Here is a 24,911-nt window from a genome sequence, read left to right on the forward strand (position 1 = left end):
TTAATTAAACCTTATTTTAAAATTTCTATATGCAAAAAATTGGGTTACTTTAATTGTGCAAATGAAAAATTAAAACAGCCACCATTAGTTAGGGGAAACAATAAAATATTTTAGGGTCTAATTACTTTTTAACAAAGTTGTAAAAACTCAAGTTCCACAGAACGCAGGAGCCAGTTCTTAAATTAAGTGCTCAGAAATTACGTGGCCAATGTCCGAAGAGGCAAATATCAAAAAATGAGACCAAATTCAGAGATTGAATTGTTCTTGTGAACAGTTCTATACGTAATTGCAAAACCGCTAAATTTCCTCTTGATCCACAATTAGTATCGAGAAGAATTTTCTGAAATTATTCACCATTTAGGCTTTCGTTTATTTTGGTAAATAAATACTCTATCGGTATGAAAGTGACAATTTTAAGCAAATTTGAACTAAGTTGGCTTAGTGTAACTAGTTTCCACGCACGCTTACAACTGTAATGTTAACGCATGGGTCGTGAAAATGCAGGACAAAATCAAGTATATATAATCAGTTTATAAGCAGTTTTTGAGCCGAAAACAACAAGTGGTAGCCTTATCGGTGTACCAGATCTTAAATAAAGCAATTTGAGGCTTCATACCCTAAGTAGCCTGACTTTTTAAAGTCATTTTTTGTTCTTTTGATTTTTCTTTTTCTGTGAAAACTTCAACAACCTTGCGTTGGTCAAGATATGCATAAAGGTTTCAGTTGCCCATTGTGAATAACCCAACTATTTCTATCTTGCTGAACGTTTTATGTCTATAATACTTGTAATACAATAAGTTCAAAAAATATCGCGTAATAATTAGCTGACATAAAACCAATTAGAATTCATTCTGAGTGTAAAAATAAATTAACTCTTGCATACAGCAAATAAAATTGGAAGCAATGCGTAAGTTATCAGTTTTGCATAATTTCTAGAGATTGTTAGATATTGATAATGTTGTTGTTTTTCATTTTAGCTCCACAGAGCTGATAGCAGAATTTTTTATATTAGATAAATTTTTTATTAGATGTTCTATTTTCTCAATATTCATGGAAGTTTTCATTGTTCTATCTTCTGTAGTGCTTAGGTACTGGAGTCTTCTACATGACCCAGGTCGACAGGTGGAGCTGAAGTTGCCATGGAAACAAAAGCATCAGCGTCATGCAGTCCACTCTCCTCATCGTCGTCCTGTTCCTTGTACAGATAGGTTCTAGTCACGTGTTGTTCACGCAGCTGCTGTACCTTGATGTCACTCGGCATGTCGGGCACAATGTAAGCGACCATAGCCTTGATGAAGAAGACCAGGTGCTCGAACACACAGACAAAGATGAACCTAGCGGCCAGCGCCTTCCAGTACTGCTCAGTGTATTGTCCCGCGTTTTCGCCCGCTGATTCAGGGTACCTGTATCCTTTATAGTAGCAAACCTCTGGCTTGCAGTCATCGGGGGTCCAGCCAAGTGTCTCCAGCATTGCATCATCACAATCGTAGCCTGCAAAGTTCTCAGTTGCGTTGGTGGTCGTGTAGACGAAATCCCAGAAGGTACCCTCTAAGTTGTCTTCTTGAGCGCTATACAGATACTTGTCAATGTAGGATGAAGTTATAGCGATGATAAAGGCGTTGAACAAAACTGATAGGATTCCTACGGCTTCTAAGATTGCATACCACGAGCCGATGTCCTGAGACTTCTGTGCCCAAGGTCGCTGCAGAGCAGTCACGAACTTAAAGGCATCCAGTCTGACCTCAATAACATTATTTACGAACGCAAAGACTGGAGCTAAGGGAAAAGCGGTAGCAAAAAGGGTGGTGAAGCCGAATTGAATTACCATTTCCAAGTATTCGCCGAACAGGTTCATCTTAGGTTGGGGAGTCAACACGTTATCTTTCTCCCATGGTTCATCAATCTCATTTATGACTAGAGGACTGGAACCGGTAGCTCCAGCCTCATGCTCGGCTATTCTTTTCTTCTCTTCTCTCTCAGCTTGCTTCCTGCGAACAAATTCCATGGTGATTGGAACTCCTATTTCCATGACATTGTTGATGAACTGTTTGCCAATCATAATGATAACCAGCTGGAATGTCAGCTCAAACAAGCACCCACCAGGCTGGCATTCTTCTTGCCGACTGTTCAAGATAGTGTTATAGTTTCCAGGGTACCCTACGAAGTTGCCCTTGAAGAATGCGATGTAAATTATTGAAGAATAGTAATTGACAAACTGGAACAGGAACATTTTGAGGGTGTAGGAATCTTCGTATTCTAGGTCTGTTCTGGGACATTCCAGATCGGTCAATTTAGTTGCTAAAATCTGGTAAATGAAACTGAAAACCATGATGGCTACCAAATTCAAACATGCAGCAGTTGCAGATGTAACCATACTAGCTTCGTCCGGCCAGTTTTGGTTAAGTATACCCAAAATAATAACCCGGTATATTATGACTCCCACTATAGCTGCAACCACTACCAATATCATGAAAAGAACTGTTGATAGGGACATCACAAGTCGTGGCAGTTTGAATGACAGAGGCATGAAGGGTTCTTCCGCTTTGGTCACAGGGTTCTGTTTCAGCCAGTTTTTCTTTTTCTGTGCCATTTCTTCAAACTCAGGTCGAAGGGTTTCTTGAGTATCCTCAAAGTCGAAGAGGTCCCACTCGTACTGGAGCTCGTTCTGCTTTCGCTTCCAGAACTCGAGAAACATAGTTGACCAGAGCGCCATTAAAATGGCATATATGACAGTCAAGTCGTTGTCAAACAAGTGAGTTAACCTGACATTAGTACAGGCGTCTTGGAGTAGCCAAAAGGTGCATGGCTTGTCACATTTTGGACACATAGTGTAGTTAGCATTTGGTCCTACGCACAGGTCGTCTGCATGTTTGTTGATTCCCATTGTAGCCAGTCCGTAGATGAAGGCTATCAGGCCAAGAACAGACGCCAGTAACAGCATATTCGTGTAATATCCTAGCCATGAGAAGTACATGGCAATCTTCTCACCTGAAAAAAAGTTACGCGATAATGGAAATCTAGCATCAAACAAATGTCTTACTTATTCTCCTTGAAACTGTTTGTTTGATTGCTGCAAGATCGGCAACCCGGGTTCACGATCCTGTAGAAATCTCGAACAGATCGGGACCTTGTAGAAATCATACAACGTCCCGATAATTAGACATACATAACTTACTGTCTGACTTTACGCTTCCTATACACACATATATGGTTTTTTGGAAATCAATCAAGGATCGGCTATATTGCATATATGATCTTTGTGAACCCGGGAATTTGGGGGGGGGGGGGTCATCGCGGCAACTAAAATTGACTTCAATTTCAAAAAACTGCCAATCTTAGTCGAGGGGATCGACTTGTGAAGAAACCGTAGTCAACCGATTGCACGTTTCAAGCTTTCCTTCCTCAGCCACTGGTGACCTTGCTTCTATAAATATAATAGCTTTACTTTCAAGCGTCATGCTACATTTCGAAATTAATTATAGGTCTTCCCTATTTGAAATATTATTGAAGAAAAGTAAAAGAAATCATCGTTTTGGGGCAACTTGGAACTCAAAAAGGCCACACTCCCTAAAATAGACCGTAAAAGTCGAGCATCCGCTAAAAGCATCCTCAAAAAGTAACGTCAAAGGAACAGCTAATTAACAGTTTAAAAAACTCAGCAACAATCATAAATGCAAATAGGATTATCTCCTAAGTTTAACGATCAAAAAGTCATCTTTCTAATCTTCCGACCGTTTTCGACTGGTCTTTAAAATTGACGTGAAGGCAAGAACGAATTGGTGTGTACCAAAATATCGTCTGACAGGATCCATGGGCTGTTCCTTGTACCATGCCTTGGGACTGGCCCATGAGTAGTACAGCTTCTGTCTCTCTGTCAGTTCCTCCAGTTTGTTGATCCAGTGCTTGCTGAATATATCCTCAGGCATCTTGTACTCCCCGTCGTGCAAGGGGAATGCCCCCGTCAGCGACCCGTTAGCAATCATCCTAGTTATTCCTTCAACAAAATGCTTTTGTCAACATTTGCTAATAGCAGCAATTTTTCGTTCAAACTTGTACATTTCACGTGTATAACTCAAGTTAAACAGATCAGTCCATATGACGCAAATCACACAGTATTTGAAAATTTAAATCATACGAATAATTATCATTTGGTTGATCGTTTTTATACGTTTTTGAATTCTAGGAAATTGAGGTAGAGAACAAATCATCTATCTAAGCAAGTAAGCATGAACAAGAGTCTCGCCTAATGAGAAAGATAAAGAGCGGAACTGTGAACGGGCGCTGAGAAGTTTATCACCGGTCAGTTTTCGCACTTTGAGACATCTTAACGGTAAATAGTGCTGAAGGCGGAAAATTTTTGATAGCTCCGGAAAATTGAAAACGACGAATTTGATTAAAAAAAATCAATACTGCGAATTTTCCCATTTTCAGCCAGGAAACAATATTATCTAAAAGCTTATCAGTGAGGTAAAATGTATGCATGCGTTTAGTTAGACGGAATAGGAAAAAATTTTGATTCGAGAAAATTAAGAAAAAATGGCAGAAGATTATGTAAGTTTAAAATTTGATTTTGCATTTTTCACTTGCATAATATCTGCAGTAAAATATTTTGTAAATTTAAACACTCCAATCATAAGAGGACTTAAAAGTAAAATAATAAGATAAGGGACATTGTTGATAATTCCAAAAATTTAACGTAAATTTTCAAAGATTCAAAAAAATTTGCGTTTATTCTAACTTTGAAATGAAGATACTTTTTGAAACAAGGCGAATCGTGATAATCTGCACAGCACATTATGTTCCGACCCCCCCCCCCCAACCACTTCGAACGCCCTCCACGCATACATGATTGTGTGTGTGTGTGTGTGTGTGTGTGTGTGTGTGTGTGTGTTTGGGTATGTGTGTGTTTTTGTGTATGTATGTTTTTTTTGGGGGGGATGATATTTAGTACTTTGGGGACACCGACTTTTTTCCCAACAATATAACTTCTGTTGACTTCTATAGATTGAGATGAGCAAAAAATTCTTTGTCGCTGCAATTTTTGACTTGGCGCGAAATCATCAGCAGCAAAACAACTCTGCCAAAAATCACAACTTTTTTGATGATTTGAACGCACGTTTGATTTCTGCAAACACAATACAATTTACTCCCATTTTAATTATCACCATCAGAATGAGGTCAAAGCTATTATTGCAACCATCAGTTTTGGAACCAATCTATCCCCCCCAGCAAAGTGGGTATGTAACTTTGGGTCTTTCCCAATATAGCCCCCACCAGCTTAGTTGTCAGATAACCTATAGCCCCCATCATGGTAATTATACCATAATGGGGGCTAAAATTTCATGGGGGGTCTATAATGGGAACGACCCGTAACTTTTACGCCACCCCACGCCTACATGCTAATGTTTTGCACAGTAATACTCTGCATCACAACACATGAATTGTAAAACGTAGTAATAAGAAACAAGGTACGGAGGGCGGGGGAAATAGATCCCATAATTCTCCCCCCATATCTAAAAGATAGACCGACACATTTTTTTATAAATTTTTAGTTGAAACAGGCTCAATAATGGGGTCTTACCCATTATAACCCCCCCCCAGTTTAGTGGTTATATAACTTATAACCCCCAGTCATGGTAAATATACCATAATGGGGAGCTATAATTGCAGGGGGTTATAATGTGAAAGACCATTTATTGAATAGGTTTCAACTACATATGAACTAAAGTTGTGCAGATCTATATTTCGGTCTTTCCCATTATATCCCCCATGAAATTTTAGCCCCCATTATTGTATAATTACTATGACTGGGGGGGGCTATAGGTTATCTGACCACTAAGTTGAGGTGGGGGGGGGGTCCTATAATTGGAAGACCCCTGTTTTTTAGACAAGGGGAAAAAATTATGGGATCTGTTCTGCTCCGCCGCCCCCTATCTTTTTTTCATTACTACCATTTACAATTCAAGAGTCCTGATGCAGCGTATCACTGTGCAAAACAACAGCACGTAGGCGTGGGGCGGCGTAAAAATAGATACCCACTTTGGTGGGGGATAGACTAGATCCAAATCTGCTAGTTCTTGAAATTTAAATTTAGAAAGGTTTTGTCAATCTGATTTGGTGTTTTCGAACTTTATTGTTCAAAAACCCCAAATCAGGGTGACATAACTTTTTTAAATTTAACTTTCTAAAGCCTTTTAATAATTTTTTAATAACCTTAACTGGCAAAAACCAAAAATTTTGTTTTTGCCTTTTCCAGACAGAAATTAGAAATTTTTGAATCTATTCTGTTTCGAAGGTTTTACGAAATTGGTATCATTCTACCCTAGGCGCAGTGAATATTTTTACACGGTAATTTGCTATCCAAAAACCGAAAATCTAAAACCAACATCAGAAATACACTTTGACACCACGAATATGTCAATATGATAACTAAAAAAATATATTACCTGATCAGGGATTTTTCAAAAAAAACTTATATAATCTATTTCAAAGGGCTTTTCAATGATATGACACATGCTTTTATCGGAAAAGTGAAAAAAAACTGTAAAAGTGAACAAAAACGCCAGAATGATCACAAAATTTTGGAGCTCGATAACTCCCTGTAAAAAATGAATTTCGAAAAAATCTTTTTAATTCTATAATCTACGCTGGACGGGCTTTTTAATGATACCACTCATAAGTTTCTACGATGAATATATCGATCGGCGAAAATTCACTGAACAAAAAAAACCCATTTGAGTATATAGTTCCTCCCCCCCATATGATGGGGTCGGAACAATAAAATGTTTGTGAAGTCTACACCGCAATTTGTTGCTCAGGTAGACAAAAGAAGAACAATTTTTACTACTTTCTGAAGGAAGGCAAATAAGAAACACCTAAATGTTCATACGAACTTCAAAAGAGAAATTTTTCATGTTTTTCACGAACCTAAAAAGTTTCACAATATTGAACCGTGACCATATATCTATTGTATGATCATTTAAACAACTTGTGAACACTCTTTTGTAGGAAAACTATTTTTTAAAAGTAGCTGGCGGAATCAGCATTTTCAGTTTTAAACAGCTTTGGTATGCCGCAACAGCCGCGAATAATGATTTGTGTTAGGTAAGAAAAATACTAATCATTTGTAAAGATTTTTCAAATTTGGTCAGTATCATTGAATGTATTTTGAAATTTTCCCCCCAATCCTTGGGTTTTAATTACAAAAAAAAATTTTAAACGTTTAGGCGAAAAGCTGCATCATGGCTAGAAATTTTGATGGCTGTTATTTTGTATTTTATCTACTACATTATGACATGACCCTAGAAAACTGGGTCTTCTTAGTTCATTTTGAAGTGCTCGAACAAAGTTGTCATCATATTTGAAAACTTTGATTCCGTCCCATTAAAAGCTTAACAATTTTGTTCTCATGTTACATTAAATTTAGAGATTTGATGAAAACATTCCGTTCCGCAAATTTTTTTTTCTTTTTAAAAATTAATAATTTGAATAAACAAGGTCGAATATTTTGAATAGTTTTCTCTCTCGATAAGTCAATGGAACGCAATTTTTCAAAATAGTTTTAAATAGGAATGAGAATTTGATGTTAGTTCGATTTTTGAAAACCTTTTTCTGGCCTTTGCTATTATAGTTGTCCACTAAAATAGACCTCAGATTATGGGTGGGCTGGTATTTTTTTTATAAGACTACAAACAACACATTCGCCAGATGCTTCCAGGAAGAGCAAAATTGGGGTTTTATAAGTTAGAAAATAGCTTTTCGAATCATTCAGAAATTCGAGCTAAACTTCGGGTTCGAGCGCCCTCCATTCTGATCTGTAATCAACTTAGGCTTCCCAGAACTACATTCTGAGATATACTTAGAGAATCAAATGTAAGAAAACAGTCGGAAACTAACACCTCGAGGCAGCTCAATATAGTCAATTAATTTTCAATTAGATATCTGAAACGAGCTTGAAAAACACGTATTCAAAAACACTTAACTTTACCGCGCATTTTTCGTACTTTCTAGCCGACATACTTGCCCTCCTAAATCTAATTTTGCTTGTTTTACCAATTCGCCCTACTTAATCGACACCTCACACAATTGCAAAGTCTCTTTTTTGACCCTTTATCAAAAGTTTACAAACAGCGCCATTTTTGTACCCTTTTATTCTTCAAATACGTTAGCGCATAAATCCTAGTTCCCTCGTGTTCGGGTACTGAGTTCCTCGTGCAACTAAGATTTGTTTTTTATTTTAACTTTAACATGTGTAATAAAAAGGATCTGATATTCCTTATATGGTAACAATTCCTGAAAGGTAACTCAGAAATGCTCAAAAGCAAAAGCGATATTAGCCGAAAAAAATTTTTGAACTCGACTTGAAATAGAATGGTAAAAGTAGACGTAAAATCTGTTAAAAAGCAAAATTCGCTGCCTAAACCTGAGCAATCTTTTCTGGTGATAACTTTGTTTATGTGATAATTAGTTACCCATGAGTTCCTCCTCCCTCTTCTGGGTGACTTCTCCCTCTTCATCCCTGACCTCCTCCACACAAGGCTTGAAAACAGCATTGTCTAGAATGTACCTCACCACCCTACAAACATTCACTCTCACGCGCATATATAGACACAATTTTGTACTTGAATTGTTTTTGGAAGTAAAAGTCAAGTATTTGAATACACGACTGATAATTTTTAAAAATCTGCATAATTGCAGTGGAAGAGCATTGGGCCACAGCAACCTATGTTCTCAGCTTCCCCTTTTTCTTAATATTCCCAACATTTCAGACTGTTCTTTTCAAAAGCAGTATTGCTCTTTTAGAGAGATTAATGACAACTTTTTTTTGCTGTGAAACGTTCACGTGTTACCACCATTGAAGTCAAGATTGGTCAGGCTATAGCCAACTGCAGCTATGGTTAAGTAAGATCTCATCCTTACACAGATCACTTCATGTTGGCGGGGGATTGAGTGATCAATCATTGGCGTGTGAATCACACACCTTGCCTCTCTTGTATAACGACTGCTCTTGTTCAGGACGGTTACGCGCATTTTACCGAACTCCATTTTACCCATTGCCACTATACACAATGCCATTACACCCAATGTCCTGACACCCTTTTACTTTTATTAAATTAATTATTTTTCAAAAACCAATCATTGCTATCTGAGAATCCTGGGATGTGAAACACTGGTGCACCGAAATTTTAAACGGGGTGGGTAGTATGTAGGACCGTGATAAATTGTTATTAAACCTGTTTCTATCAGCGACAGTGAAGAAGTTCTCCTCGCCCAACTCCTCAATTGCAAATCTGTCCTTGTACTGGAGACTGAATTCTGCTGTGAAGTAGTTGTACGGATTCTTCACAGCTGAAATGAACGTGAAATCTTTAAATTGGTCACAAATACACGGGAATACAATCGAAGAATAATCAATAAATACTGATCAAAAGCAAACAATTTTCAGACTGAAATAATCGGTCAGCAAATTAAATTTTTCCGATTTTAACCAATTAAACAAATCAGTAAAAAGTCAGGGATAATGGTTGAAGCAAATTTTCTGAATAAAAGTTCTCATATAAAGGGCGCGTTCAATCACCATTACAGTACTTCAGCACATAATGGTACTGCAGTTCATTTTAAGAAAAAGAGCGGATTACTGTCTGAGATTTTATTGTCTCAAAATTGATGGTATCAACGAATCGAGAATGCAATAACACTATCATCTATACAATTTCCGTTTCCGTGGCTGAATGTGTGGCTAAATGTAACTTTACCTAGTTCCTCAATTTCGTCATCGTCCTCTGGGAAAGTGGGGGGCTTGAAGAGGGTGACTTTACTGGTGAGTCTCTCTATTAATCCCATCTCCTTCTCGCTGTCATTCCATGTCAGTGGCATCTTCATCTTGTTCTTGTCCGCATATTTGAACAGGACCCAGTATGGAGCATGGATCTTGTAGTATTTAGTGTCTGTTGTTTCTCCTGTTAACACTCAAATTTAGTTATTTCCATTAGCTTTTTTAATCATCATTAGTAAGCTTGAAATGAATTAGTATGGGGTTGTGCGGACCCTAGCAGTGTTCGGGTACTTTGAAGGCTAGTTTTTTTTTGCGCTGGGAGGTGAATTTTGATGCAATCTATTTAAACTTTTTAATTTTTTTAGAGGTTTGTTCGAATACTCTTACTAATTGAGCTGGGTCGAGTTCTTTGTATTGTTGACTAAAAACATCTGAAAAATGACAGCAGCAAATGCTTTGGAATTTTTATGAAAAATACGGTAACTGCTGCGTGTGAGGTGCATAATTTTTAATCAGTGCCAAATATAGTTTGATAGAGATCACAGGAAAAGAATAAATCTCAACTGGCCAGATGTCGGCGTCATGTTTAAATGTAAGTAACTAAAAAATAAGAATCTCTTCTCGAATCTCGCAGAGGAAGTAGAGGACATCGTTGATCATGACATGTCGAAAGCGGATAAACCAAAGTAACACAGACGTTTGCCCGGATTGCTTGTCTCTCGTTTTATCTCCGCAAAACCTTTTTCGATGCCATAACATCACAACCAGAATTATTTTCAACTTTCTAGAGGGGAAAAATAATCACGAACTTAACAAACTGCAGCTATGCATAAGTCCAAATGCTCGTTTTGAAGCCAACAACAATCTCGGGAGCTTATGAGTTGTTGAAGGTTAGTTACAGGGAATGGGCGGTCCCTTTATGCTAGCAACGCTTTGTCCCAATCTTTTTTACAACTGTCAATTTAATAGGCACCAATACTTTTGATAAAAATTTGAGATTGAGAGCCCTGACATCGACGGCCCAGCTCTGTGAACCCTCTCTTTATTTTGATAAAACCAAATTCGGTCAGACATAAGTAACCATCATTTGGCTTATATGAACTGCTCCTGATCAAATCAATATGCATGTTCTTCCTGGGTAAGGTCTTCGGCCGAAGCATCAATATAGGTGAAAACACTCTATCGTAATCTATATTCAAGATATAGCGCGTCTATATGTATACAACGTAACTGTATAAGATCAACGTTCAAAGTAAAAAAAAACACTTCAGAATGCCTTGGCAAATCTAGTTAACTTTGTTAGCAGGTCTTAGTCTAGGTCACCAATTTAAACTAATCCGTTCAAAAAACCGAATTTGTTAGGCTAAGCGATCAGTTTTGAGCCATTTTGGAAGTTATTCTTAGTGGGAAATCGGCCTTTGTATTTCTCAGAAATAATACGTATGTTGCATTTAGAACGGAAAATCTAAGCGAAAGTTTTGATATAATACGCACAAAAATTCTCTATCTAATGATATAATTTATTCAATTCAATTTACTCGGTAACATCCTCCGGCCCGGAAGAAAATGTTGGGAGGATTGGTACAAGCTTAACGAGTGGGCGGACGAGCGATCTGGATGACGTGCGTAAGACGGCGGAGCGGGCGACGCTGTCGGAGCCGTACCGAAGTTCTTCAATCCGAGCAGTTCGATAGTAACCCCTAGGGTTGCTTTCTTCAACGATCCAAACTAAATCACCGACCTTGAGGTGCTGCTCGGCAGGCGTCTGCCACTTAGATCTACGGTTCAGCGCAGGTATATACTCCTTGAGCCAACGTGCCCAAATTGCATTGGCGTATGACTGTACACGGGCGTATCGCTTACGATGATCGAACTCGTCGACGCCAACAATAGTAAGAATTCTGGTTGCTTGGTTACCGAGTAGAAAATGGTTAGGTCTTATTGCGCCTAGGTCGGACGGGTCGGCGCTTACGGGCGTTAAGGGACGTGAGTTTAGTGCGTATTCGACCAGACAAAAAGTAGTGTTCAAAACCTCATCTGTGAGGCGACGCGTACCGAGGATAGTGTACAGTACTCTTTTAAAACTACGAACTAACCTCTCCGAGATGCCACCTTGGTGTGGCGCACTGGGTGGTTTGAACCTCCACTTAATGCCCTTCTTGGCAAGTTCGGCAGCGATGTTAAGCTTATTCCATTTTTCCACACATTCACGGAGCTCTTTCTCCGCTCCAATGAAGTTCGTACCATTATCCGATAAAATCATAGCAGGAGTACCCCGACGGGAGACGAACCGCTCCACTCCCATTACACAGGAACTATTGTTCATGGACGGGACAACTTCAACATGGACAGCACGAGTAGTGAGACAAGTGAAAAGAAATCCCCACCTCTTCTTGGTAGTCCGACGAACTGTGACGTAGAATGGGCCGAAGTAATCAACCCCGGTGCTGGTAAAGGGAGGAGCCTGGTATGCGAGTCTCTCCTTTGGGAGGTCTGCCATGATAGGTTGAATGGTTGCTGCACGGAACTTTCTACACAAGACGCAGTTTGATTTGATGGAACGCAGTGTGGAACATAGTTGTAGGATGGCATAACGTTCATGTACCTTTGACCTTAAGTAATCGATGCCCTGATGATGGTTCTTCTAATGAGTATGCCGCAGAAACAGTTTAACAAAAGTATGACGCGCATCCATCACGATAGGATGCTTAGTGTCAAAGTCAATTTCCACTAGCCGTCGGAGTCGACCAGAGGAACGGATGAGACCATGAGGTCCAATAAACGGAGTAAACTGAGCAATGCGGCTGCTCTTCTTAACGGATTTGTTGTCAAGAAGATCCTTTCTTTCAGTATTAAAGGACTCTCCTTGAACCAAGTACTGGAGATGACGCTCGGCTTCGTCAAGCTCAACAGGGTCGGCTATGCTGCCGTCTACGGTACGGTAACTTTCATGAGAGGGTAAAAGACGGAGCACATATGCGGTGACACGAAGTAATTTTTGATAAGAACTGAACTTATCAAACGGGATCAGATTAATGCTTTGTTCCTCTGGGGAATTGGTTACAGATGCGGCTAAATGTGAGATGGAGTCATCATCTTGTTCCTTGGTTATAACGCCGAGCTTGATGTTATCAATGACGTCAGTATTTGGTACAAAAGGGAATTGCTTAGTTCTCAAGAAGTCAGGACCCCTCACCCAGCTACTTGATTGCAAAACTTCAGCGGACATACCACGCGTGCCAGCGTCTGCCGGATTATCACAAGTGGCGACGTGGTTCCATTGGTCAACGCTGGTGTTCTCAAGGATTTCACTAACCCGATTTGCAATGAAGATGGGGTGTTTGTTTGTTGAGTTTATCCACTGCAAGACGATTGTACTATCTGTCCACATAAAGACTTTGTCCACAGTAACCGTTAATGCTCGACAGATTTGCCTTTTTAAACGGGCAGCGAGGAGAGCGGCTTGTAATTCCAACTTAGGAACTGTCATTACTTTCATAGGTGCAACACGGGCCTTGACCAGGACAAACGCCAGCTCTGTTATAATCTCCCCGGAGGTGCAAGTTACTTGAGCCCTAAGAAATTCTACTGCACTGAATACGTCTTGCGAGCTATCACCAAACATGTTGAGTTCAAGATGTTGGAATGGTCCTGAAAAGTAACTTCTCGGTATAGTGATCTCAACTAACCGCGGCAGTTCAACGCACCAGGCAAGGAATCTGTCATCTGTGTCTTTAGGTAACTCGTCATCCCAACTTTGTCCATTGACACGCCAAATGTCTTTCAAGATTAACCGAGCACCAACAGTGAACGGTGCGACAAGACCAATTGGGTCGTAGACCTTTGACACAAGACTTGAGACCAAGCGCTGTGTTAAACTTTTCGTGATGGTGCTGTTAGTACACCTGCTCACAACCAGAGTATCGTTGTTGTGATCCCACTTAAGCCCAAGCACGTGCATTGATTCCTCCTTGGATGAAACGATGACCTTCGGTTCTGTGGATTGAGCAGACCCATCAATTTGGTCAGCCAGATCTGGTACATTGCTTACAAACTTAGTAAGCTTGAACCCACCTAGATGGAGAAGATGTACCAATTCCTTCGACCTAATGAGGGCCCTCTCGGGGGATTCCACAGAGTCCAAGTAATCGTCCATGTAGAAGTTCTCAAGGAAGGCTTTTACAGCTTCTGGTTACTCCTTAGCATTATCGCGTGCCGTGCGCTGAAGTGCGTAGTTGGCGCAGGTGGGCGAATCTTTTGCCCCAAAGATGTGGCGCGTATACTGGTGTACCACAACATTTGATGTGGGGTCCTCCCGCCACAAAAGCGCAATGATGGTTGATCACATGGCAACACTCCAACTTGGAGGAACATTCCCTCGATGTCGGCGGATACGGCAAATGGATGTTGTCTGAACCGTAGGAGTACATAGATTAGGTTTTGCAGTAGGTCAGGTCCGGTGAGTAATGACTTATTAAGAGATGCGCCATGGAATTTTGCTGCTCCGTTTAGTACCCTAAGAACCTTGCCCGGCTTGTTCGAGTTAACAACCGGATGGTGTGTTAGGTACCACTCTCGTTCCGAGCGACTTTCCACCTTATGAGCATCTTTGACCCTTACTACGTAGCCTTTGTCTAAGTCCTCTTTGATGGTACTCGAGTACTTTTCCCTTAATGTCTGATCTTTCGTGAGCCGCTTTTCCAAAGACTCTAATTGAATAAGCGCTGAGAAATAATTGTTGGGCAGTTCGATGTTATCTTCAGCCCATAGCATTCCGACATCGTACCTTTTTCCATTATGCACGGTGGTGTTTTCAAAAATTTCATGCGCACGTGCATCCGAGGCGGATCGTGGGTCTACTTGCTTAAGTGCGCCGTACGACTCCATGTCGTACCAAGATTTTACCTGACTAGCGAGTTCAAAATCCTGCTCCATATTAGCTTTGAAACAAGTCGAGACTAAACTTGAAGACGACGGTAGAGGGCCGCTTAGAACCCAACCTATGGGCAAGCGAACAGCGAAGGGCGAGGACTTCTCGTCGGCAGCGAAGTACTCTAACGGGCGGATGGCATGATACACATCCTGTCCAAGTATCATCTCGATGTTTCCATAACAATATGTAACTGGGTCAAGAACTGCTAGGTGCGGGTATGTTTCCTGAAGTGCTTTAATGTTAATGACATCGGCGCCTACATTCAAATTTTCCTTTACGTAAGGGCTGACTTTAAATGGTTCAAATGCTTGGTTGTCGCGTGGTGTTACAATTAGTTCGACCAACTTAGTGTCTACAACCTCCTCGGTATTTATACTCTTGACTGTTAGTTTCAATGCTGTACCGTGTAAACCAAGTCTATTTGCAAGATCATTGGACACCCAAGATTTACTGCAAGCGGTATCGCACAAAACTAGAGCCGTGGTATCTTTACCACAAGAGCTCTTCAACTGTAATTCAGTCACCTGAAGGAGGCCTTTCACATTACTCACAGATGACAAAGTGGTGGTCTTACTCGATGATTGGACACTAGGAAGTTTACTTTGATTTGCGCCAGCATTAGAATTACTGTTGTTGTTGTTTGAAGGGGATTTAGATGGATAAACCCTCTCAGCTCCGTGGAGAAGAGTATTATGGGAGCTGTTGCAACCGTCCTTCCTGCATTTCCTGGGTTTTGGGCATTGCCTGAACATATGCTTTTCTCTCTGACATGAGAAACACAGTTTTGCTTCCGCCACTACCTTTGCTCGCTGAGTGGGAGACTTTTCTTTAAATACCCTACACTCCCAGATGCGATGGTTACCTTTACACACAATGCAGCGAGGGGTTGCAGGCGTTGACGATGTTGAGGCTGGTCTCTGAGTGCCCTTAGTTTGTGTATTAGCGGCAAAAGTTCTTGAGGCAACTTTGGTCTTTACTACTGAGTTGGTGTTATCCTCAGTTCTTGCCTTCGATGAAGTTTGTTTCATTAAATCATCTGCCTCCGCCTTCTCCTTCAACCAATCGTTGAAGTCAAGGAGTGTTGGCTTAACCCAATGTTTCTTCACAGTGAAGAGTGACCACGACTCTTTCAGATTGGGCGGCAATTTTTGCACAGCCGTGTTGAGAAGTGAGGCGCTCTTAAGGTCTGAGTCATATGAAAGTGATTTAAAGACCCCAACAAGACTTGAAATTGTTGCAGAATAGTTTATGATCTTATCACTATTGTGCATCTTAAGTGGAGGAAAAGAGCTGAGTTTGTCTAAGTGTGCACTGACTACTGCCTGTGGTTGGCCAAATTTACGTTCGAGTGTCTTAAGTGCGTCCTTATACATTAAACCACAGTATGCGAACTGAGCGATGGCGGTTTTAGCTTTTCCAGTTACAAGCGTTTTTAAATATGTTAACTTGACATCATCAGTCAAGAACTGTGCGTCTATGGCGCTTTTAAATTGTCCGAACCATTCGTGCCACTGCAGTGGATCACCATTGTACTGTGACAATTTCCACTCGGGCAGTGGATCGTTCTTCTTACAAGTAATTGCCTCCGCCAACTGCTTTATCAAATCCGCAGAGTCCAAAGAAGGAGCCGAAGGTGTGGGATGCGGCGGGCCACCCCAACACAACAACGGGTTCGGAACGGTAGCTCCATACGTTGGCGGAATGATTGGAGTGACAAAGGTGGGGGCGGTACCTGTGGAAGAACTAAATGGATTCGCTTGCATGAAGTCTGATGTTACGTAATTTTGAGCACCTGCTGCTGCTTGTACTTGAGAGGGTACAATAGGAACAATAAATGAGGATGTATAATGCGACAAATGTTGTTTGTACGGCGGAAACGGCACCAGAAATATAGGTGAAAACACTCTATCGTAATCTATGTTCAAGATATAGCGCGTCTATATGTATACAACGTAACTGTATAAGATCAACGTTCAAAGTTAAAAAAAACACTTCAGAATGCCTTGGCAAATCTAGTTAACTTTGTTAGCAGGTCTTAGTCTAGGTCACCAATTTAAACTAATCCGTTCAAAAAACCGAATTTGTTAGGCTAAGCGATCAGTTTTGAGCCATTTTGGAAGTTATTCTTAGTGGGAAATCGGCCTTTGTATTTCTCAGAAATAATACGTATGTTGCATTTAGAACGGAAAATCTAAGCGAAAGTTTTGATATAATATGCACAAAAATTCTCTATCTAATGCTATAATTTATTCAATTCAATTTTCTCGGTGACAATCAATGATCGGATGGACCATCTTCGAGCGCGCAGGAGTAACTTTGTGCTCTGAATTCAAGTGTTCTAATGGTTGCAAGAATGCAGAGAAAATGCTTTCGACGAGGTCTGATTCGCAGTCACTTAGTTGAGTGACTGTCTGGTCTCATCACCTCCATCAAAAACTCTCTGATCAAAGCTCATGTTTACAAAGGCCTGATCGAAAAACGCACAAGAGATTCACCACCCGATTCGAAAACAAAAGTTAATTTTAATATCTTGCAAGAATCTTGCAGGATGTTTTCCTGCAAGATCATGAAATATTTTGTTTTTGACCAGGGCATAGGGCATCTAGGCTCATAAAATCATGAGCCAGGTTTGAGCAATATCTGCGGTAGTTCTTGCCTGTAATTTCCATTTCGAGATTTTGTTTCTTGAGATTCTCAATGAATTTATCTCGGTACTGCTGCATAGTTTCCTTGTCCTCGTCATCCTCCAGATCCTTGAACACAAGCACATAGTCTATCTTCCTGAATCTGCCCTGCTGGTCTGGCTCTGTCATGTACTGCAGCCTCTTGCTCCTCTGTTCGCTATCATTCGCAGTTCCGCCGATCTCCATAGTTCCTAAATCAACATATGATTACAGAGTTCAAAATGGTCGGAATTACCATGCCATTGAGGGAGAGTGAAAGCCTTCATCAGATTAATAATTGCCATGCTAACAATCTAGTCTGATATACCCTGAAATAGCTAAATAAAATTCCAATAAAATTTTCAATATTTTTGGGCTCTTTTTTGAACAGAACGTATTCTCCCATTTTGAGAACATTACTCTGTATCCTATTGAAACGGGCTATACGGGTGGAAGAAAAGCAGCACGTCAAATTAATGAAGAAAAGTTGAACAAGTGAAGTGAAATAGATTACTTTAGATGTGCAATATGTCAAATTCGTTGATCACTGCTAATGCTATAGGAAAGAACACAACGCTTGAAAATGAAGATTTAGCTAATTTAACCGACATTTGCTCAGCTGAAGAAAAATTATGCCATGTATATCTTTCAATCAGAAAGTTATGATGAAAAGGCGCTTTACTACATCATTACTGTTTTTCAGAATTGGTTGATTTGACTCTCATGCAATGAAAAATCTTCATCAAACAATCCCAGGCACAATGAATAAAAAAAGTTGTGTCAAGCTTTAAAATGATTACATTTGAACGTGCAGAATGACCAATTTTTGATTAAGAATTCTTTTATTAAAAAAACAGCCATTTGAAAGAGCCAAAATAAATGTTAATTGGAAAACAAAATGGACAATGTGCCCCTTTTTGTAAAATTTTCTGGTGAAGTTTTATTGGTGTAAAATCTTTCTCAGTTATACCTCAATTAGTTTAAAAATTGTAAATAGCAGCTGCTTGAGCAAACGTTCATCGCCAAAAAAAACACTTTCGTAAAAAAATTGTGGCAGCATAACTAGAGTAAATTGCTAACTTTCGGTTTCAAATTGAAATAAGCAACCCCATAGCTAATTTTAAATTCCTTCAAATAAAAATTTTTTCCGACCCACTTTAGTGGGGGAAGAACCATATGCTCAACTGGTTTTTGTTTTTTTTGAGTCAATTCTCGCTTATCGATATATTCATCGCAAAGAATTGAGTGGTTTATTTAGAAAACTTGTCGAGAGTAGTATTTCAAATTACAAAGATTTGTTCGAATTTAGTTTTTTCCGAGGAGTAAGGGAGGTTTAAAGTTTTGTAAACGTTAGCCTAACTTCCGTTATTTTTTTCACATTTTTTCGCAATTTTGCATACATTTTTGACCAATTTTCGCAATAAGTACAATTAAAATGTTAAAATGGACTTCATAGGTTTTACGATTAGAGATAAATAGGAGTTTTTCAATCGTTTCAACAAATTGTTGTGGCTAAAAATTGGGCTAAATTTTTGGAAAATTGGCATTATTGTTTTTTTAAAAAATGGCATCAAATATGATCATGTGGCCCATTTAGTTCAGTTTAACCGGTGAGGAAAACATAAAAACGGCTGGGACCATATTTGTGCGTTCACAAAAAAGCTATTTCTGTCTTCAATTCCTAAGAAAGTGTCCCGGAAGCGACATTTTAGCACTTTTTCGCTAATTTAAATGAATATTTACACAACGCGGAATATTTAGTTCTAATATTTTAAGATATTTGGTTGCAAAAAAAAGAAATTTTTACGCAATTATTTGGAACAATTCCGTTTTCTGACAGCTCTGCAGCAATAGTAAGGCCAGCTTGTTCTCATCGTTGATTTTTGCAACGAAGAAAGATTCGGATTGTATATGGTTCTGTCCTTTTAAAAATTATTTGCATTTTTTTTCCATATTAGTTATAGGCAAGCATGCCTTCCCAACCCAAAAAGTACAATAGATAAGCAGACCAATTTACGTTCAAACAATTTTCCGACACACGTTTTTTTCTGCACAAAGCTTATGATTTTTATAGCTCCCACGAAGTGTTCTCTTTACTTTTAAATGAATTCTTGAGTTTTTACTCCATTTGATATTCTTTTTGTAACCTTATTATCCAGTAAGGTAATTACTAAAATTTAAAATATTACCGTTTTTTGCAAACTTAACTCAATATTTATACAAAATACATATGTGTTTTTTTTATTTTAGAAATATTTAAGCAAACAAGTGATATAATTCAGAAATTTTTGGAACAACTGGGCAGTTTTTTGGACGCGCGGCAAAATCAGGGATAGGTTTGATCTCTTCGTGGAGTCTTACAATCAAGAATTCTTAACTTTTTATTTGGGCGTTGCCTTTATTTTTCAAAATCTTCTCTCTATATTTTTTTAATGTTAGTTACTGACAAAATTTTCAGTTCACGCCTCAGTTAGTGACAGCTCCAAATTACGTGAAAAAGAAACCAAATGTAAACATAGTTTTTTCTTATAGAAAAATTAATGGTTTTTATGGCTTTGTTGAAGAAGATTTAGTAAACTTTGACTGAATTCCTGTGGATTACCTTCATTTCATATTCATTTTGCAGTCTGTTTTTTAATTATAATTAATCACAGATTAAGGCTTCTTTAAGAGGTGTAAGTTAACCTATACAAGGCTTTCGGGTGTTATCTAATGTTTCTTGTGACAATGAATATAATTGTTTTAAAAAATTTCATTGAATTTTTGAATTTGTCAATTTTTTATCTCATTTCTGTCAACTTTTAGCCTATTCTCAGTAAATACAAGTCAAACTTTTTCATTTGCGACACAAACTGTTTATCTTTGCACTTTTTTTAAAAAAAACCGGCTTCTTGGTTCTGGTACTACGAGTTTTTTTTTACAAAAGTTGGTGATTTTTGAGCATGGTTGCCAAATTTTGCCGTTTTTTTGTTTCTTTGATTAATTGGTAAATTACTGAAAAATCCAATCGAAAAAAGCGTTTGAAATACCCATTTCAACATATTTATTGATTTCATAACTTATGATTTCAAGGATTGCAACACTGTTCTTTTGCAGAATTTGTTTTTTTTTGTTTTGTCCTGTTTTGTTGTTATTTTTGTTGTCATACGCCATTTATTGCAAAATAAAAGATCTCAGTGGCCAACTATGCACATTCAGACAAAATCAATAACTGAAAACCGTATATACCTAATGATTTTCATTGAATTTTCAATTTTTTTTTTCTTCAAAAAGTTAAAAGTATATGAAAAGTAACAGTTCGTCTTTTTTCTCTTTTTCTTCTTGTTTATCGTCAATTTTTCGTGTTTTACAAATTCTTGTAATTTTTGCAACGTAGCGTCGTCATTCAGAGATTTCGTTAACTTACTTTTTTAAAAAAAAAGTCTTTATAGTGTTCAAAAGAGACAAAGTGAATATTTAATTTTCTCGTGGTTCATATCTTATAAATTTAATTGCTTCGACACTGTCGTTACTAAAAAGTGGTTAAAGAATTTTTTTTATATCTGCTTGTATTTGTTGTTAGGTTTTAATCTGAAAACTTAGCCTCAAATGTAATGGGCGGCATTAGCTTTCTAAGTTGTCGCAAGATAGACTGTCTATTCTTTTGATTGAAAGCTTATGTTTGTTATGAATTTTGAAAATGTTTGTTTTTAAAAAAGACAATGCATTTTTGATCTTTGCCAAGCTTTCTTCTGTTAATTTGTCGCTTGGTTTCTCTTGACACAAGTCAAATCCATTATTTAGTAAACTACAGGTTGCTCTTCATAACTGTTTTAATTTTCTGGAATGGTCTTTGTTCTTGATACTACGTTTTCAAAAAAAAATTGTTATTCCTGCTTATTTGCCCATTTTCATAGGTTTTTGTTTTTTTTTTCACAGTATTTAATTATTAAGCGGCTCTGTTGCCATCTGAAGAATGATGCAGTTACAAAATAATTTTGTGCTTTGTGAGCAGCCCAATGTTTAATTAAATGGGTTACCGTTTTCGTGCAAAATTTGAATTTTTTATTTTTGCCTTTATTTGTCGTTTTTCTTGTAGTCGTATGACATATCCTGGTTAATGAATGATCTCAATCGTTTCTATCGAGGAATAGATGAATCTCTCAATAATTTAAATTCATACATAACATTTGTAATCAATTTGCTATTGATTTAAAAAATGCAATATTTTTAAAACTTTGCTCTTTTGCTCTTTTCTTATCGACTTGTTATCAAGTCTTATAGAGGAAAAATCCAATATTCATTTTTAATGAAGTACAGGCTTGTTTTTCTTGAGTACAGGGTTAACTGACGTCATTTTGATGTGATAAATAATTGTTTTAAAAAACGGATAAGCATTTTCGGTCGTAATAAATAATTGTAAATATGTGATTTTTATCGCCGTCTTGTTTGGTAGTCACATTAATAAACTGGTATCATCGGCCCTCTAATGTATGTCGTTTTGTTCATCTAGTGTTTTGTTGAACGATATAGTGTTTTTTATCTCTTCCTCATTCGATAGGAAAGTAAGTGAAAAATGTAGATGAACGGGGTGGCAACAATAGTGCGAACGCACATTACAGAGCTTCCTTGTTGTTTTGAATGATAAGATCTTTGCATTTTAAATGTTTACCGAATTTTGAAACCGCACAACCTTGATGCAGTTGGCATGTGCGTGTATTGGTGTGTTTGAGGGAAGTTTGTGTGTGTGTGTGTGTGTTTGGTGTGTGTGTGTGCGTGTGTGTGTGTGTGTATATATGTGTGTGTTTGCATGTGTGCGTGTGTGTGTTTGTATGCGTGTGTGGTTGTGTGTATGTGTGTCTGTGCTTGTGTGTGTGTTTCTGTGTGTTTGTGTCTGTGTGTGCTTGAGTGTGTATATATGTGTGTGTGTATATGTGTGTGTGTGTTTGTGTGTGTGTGTGTGTGTGTGTGCTTGAGTGTGTATATATGTGTGTGTGTATATGTGTGTTTGTGTGTGTGTGTTTTGTGTGTGTTGTGGTGTGTGTGTTTGTGTGTGTTTTGCAATGAAAATCCGTCTGGGTTAGAAAGTACGGCTTTACCTTGACTGCAGCTGCCATAGTTGATCACCATAGTGGATGAATCTGACAATTTTCCGCTAATTTAATTTGAGCCTCAGCAGCCGAAATAAAATTCTATTTGGAAACGAATTTGCTTCCCTGTATAATTTTTATGATTCTCCTGAACGCTGCAAAGATTTCACACCAAACGGTTTGATTATAAAAATTAGCAGAGGCCTATTTAGGTAAATGTTGAGCTTTTTTGCGCTATTCTATCGAAAACTCTAAATGCATCAGAAGCGGAAATTTTCAATCAGAGTATTAATTTTTGTTTCAACAACACATTGATGCGTGAAATGATGACAAAGGGTCTAAATTTAAGGCTTTTAACTTTGTTGACAAGTTGAGAGAGAAACAATGTTTGTGTGGACACAATATGCACTATTAGGTATATATGTGAGCGTACCTTCAACCGTAGTGGCTTCAGAACCGGGACTTGCTTGAATGTTGCCTACGTCTTGCATCTCTATATTGTTCCCTTCGCTCATTGTGAGACAAACACGACCGACCAACTTGTAACTCAATACAACATTTAAACAATATTCAGACGAAAACCAACGTATTGCGTAGCTTGAACTCTTCAACGTTAGAGTCAAATAATGAAAGAATTTGCTAATTAATTGTTCAAATTCTAATTCGTACAATTCGATGACGTCTTACAACAAGGGCCATTGTTTCAACAGCTCCTGCATGTCCTGAGAGGATTCGAATGTTTGTTCACCCACAACAGTTAGTTTGCCCTCGTATAACAAACTGAACGCTTTTGATACTTCAAATTATTGCTTAAGGACTAAACTTGAGGTATTTGCGCTGTCGCTGAGCAAAATTTGCTTACCATAGATGTGATAACGTTCAATTTGACATAATGCATTTTGAATTATTTGGAAATCGACTTCCGCATCTGAATAACGCAAATTTACTCGAAAAAACAAATGCAAAATGTTTGGATTTAGACCTGACAAATTTGACTGTATTTGTCCAAAAGCAAATTGGTTCCTGGTTTTCAAAATTAGCTTTTGCAGTTGTATGTCCATGCAATTGTAACAGAATTTCTGGTTATGCACACAATTTGCTGTACAATTTCATGAGGTGAAATTTGAAGAAATTAGTTCAGACTAAAACAGAGGTGGATAACCGATAACTGGCTCCAGTGTCGGGTGCGATCTAGTGTCGTCAATATGCAAAAATAAATCATGCAATTATATGCCGTTTTCATTTTTGTAAGCATGACTTATTGCTGCCTTATTTTTAAGAGCCCCAAAAACAAAAAACTTTTTGTTCATTTGAGGGTCCTGCAACATGCCTCCTAGTCCAGTGACTTTTCGTATTTTAGGAGAATTTTATCAATATGAATTTTAATTAAACTTTGTAAAATTGTGAAAAACTTTAATGAAAGAATTTAAGCTTATGAAAAATCTTGGTTCAGAAGGCATCAAATCGTGGCCGCTGATAAAATATATCGCCAAAACAAAAACGTCTAGACTCAAAACGAAAAGAATTTTCTTAAAATTCGTTTTCAATCAGTCTCATCCTCTTTTTCTTCTCTACCCTAGCTGGAAACAGAAGTTAACCTTACAAGATTGTGTGGGACTAACTTTTTCATACAAGATATTGCAAGAATCTTGCGGAAATTATTTTTTGAAATGTTTTGAAAGATTACTTTCTTTCTTTAAAAAGATAATTAAGTTGGCTCAAAAAAGCAAAAAAAAAATCTCAAAAAACCTGAAACAGCTTTCTCCTAGAAAAAAAACATTTTGGAAGTGTTAAAAATTAAATTTTTTTAAAAAGAAAAGAAACATTACAAAAATTTTTTTAAAAGGCATTGTATTATCAATCCATCACATGAAAACTGAAAAAAGTCTTTTGAGCCATTTCTTTTTTTTTCACTTTTTCTTTTTTTCCATTTTCTTTACTTTTTCTCTTTTCGTGACGATTCCCCTTATCTGGGGTGTCGCATCGTCGCCCTCGGGTGTTCTATTGTTGTCCTCGGTGCGTCAAATTCCCGAACAGAAAAAAAATGCCCCAAACACATAGGAACAGAGAGACCAAAAGAAAAAATTTTCTAAGGTGCAGCAAGCAAGACAAGCGTAGCCAAGTAGCGCAGCCAGAAAAAACATCGGGCACTAAGTGTGCCCGTAAAAATCATTCCAAAAAATGAAACAAGAGGAGGAACAGCACAACACAAAAGCCAATTTTTACCATGTTTAACATTGACCGACTCTTCCTCAAGCAATATCATAATAACATGAAATCAGCAAAAACAAAATAAAAGGATATAAATGCCGGGGTAGGAACCATACGCAATTTTGGGGTAGGAACCATACGCTCAACTGGGTTTTTTGTTCAGTCAATTTTGGCGACACTAATTTTACTGCTTGGTTTTTGTTCATTGTTGTATTGTCACTGAGTCCCAATGCTGACAAGTCTTGTTTAAGTTCTCACGA

At 38.1% G+C, this 24,911-nt stretch overlaps 2 protein-coding genes across 4 annotated transcripts in view; one reads left to right on the top strand and one right to left on the bottom strand.

Annotated features, from left to right (window-relative positions):
* The window catches only part of LOC142341363 (uncharacterized), a 513,659-nt gene that overhangs the window by 383,465 nt on the left and 105,283 nt on the right, over nucleotides 1-24,911 (top strand). The window lies entirely within an intron of this gene.
* On the bottom strand, nucleotides 850-23,068 carry LOC142341347 (anoctamin-4-like). 2 transcript variants are annotated; one of them, XM_075392278.1, is made up of 7 exons: nucleotides 22,874-23,068; nucleotides 17,365-17,583; nucleotides 9,756-9,959; nucleotides 9,234-9,348; nucleotides 8,472-8,575; nucleotides 3,788-3,994; nucleotides 850-2,988 (listed from the first exon to the last, which is right to left on the bottom strand). In XM_075392278.1, the coding sequence occupies exons 1-7, from the start codon at nucleotides 22,953-22,955 to the stop codon at nucleotides 1,085-1,087; spliced, it is 2,835 nt and encodes a 944-aa protein (XP_075248393.1). In that variant the 5' UTR covers nucleotides 22,956-23,068; the 3' UTR covers nucleotides 850-1,084. The 2 variants fall into 2 exon arrangements, with proteins under 2 accessions (XP_075248393.1, XP_075248399.1); XM_075392284.1 differs by lacking the exon at nucleotides 22,874-23,068 and adding an exon at nucleotides 22,450-22,816.

Source organism: Convolutriloba macropyga, chromosome 1, assembly GCF_964194025.1.
Source record: "Convolutriloba macropyga chromosome 1, txConMacr16.3, whole genome shotgun sequence".
In the NCBI taxonomy this organism is placed as follows: domain Eukaryota; kingdom Metazoa; phylum Xenacoelomorpha; order Acoela; family Convolutidae; genus Convolutriloba; species Convolutriloba macropyga.

Coding starts and splice junctions, on each gene's coding strand:
- LOC142341347 (XM_075392278.1), bottom strand. CDS start 22,955: ATGAGCGAAGGGAACAATATAGAGATGCAAGACGTAGGCAACATTCAA. Junction 3,995..8,471: donor GAGGGAGGAGGAACTCATGG/GTAACTAATTAT, acceptor ATTTTGTTGAAG/GAATAACTAGGATGATTGCT. Junction 2,989..3,787: donor TCCTGTCAGACGATATTTTG/GTACACACCAAT, acceptor ACTTTTTTTCAG/GTGAGAAGATTGCCATGTAC.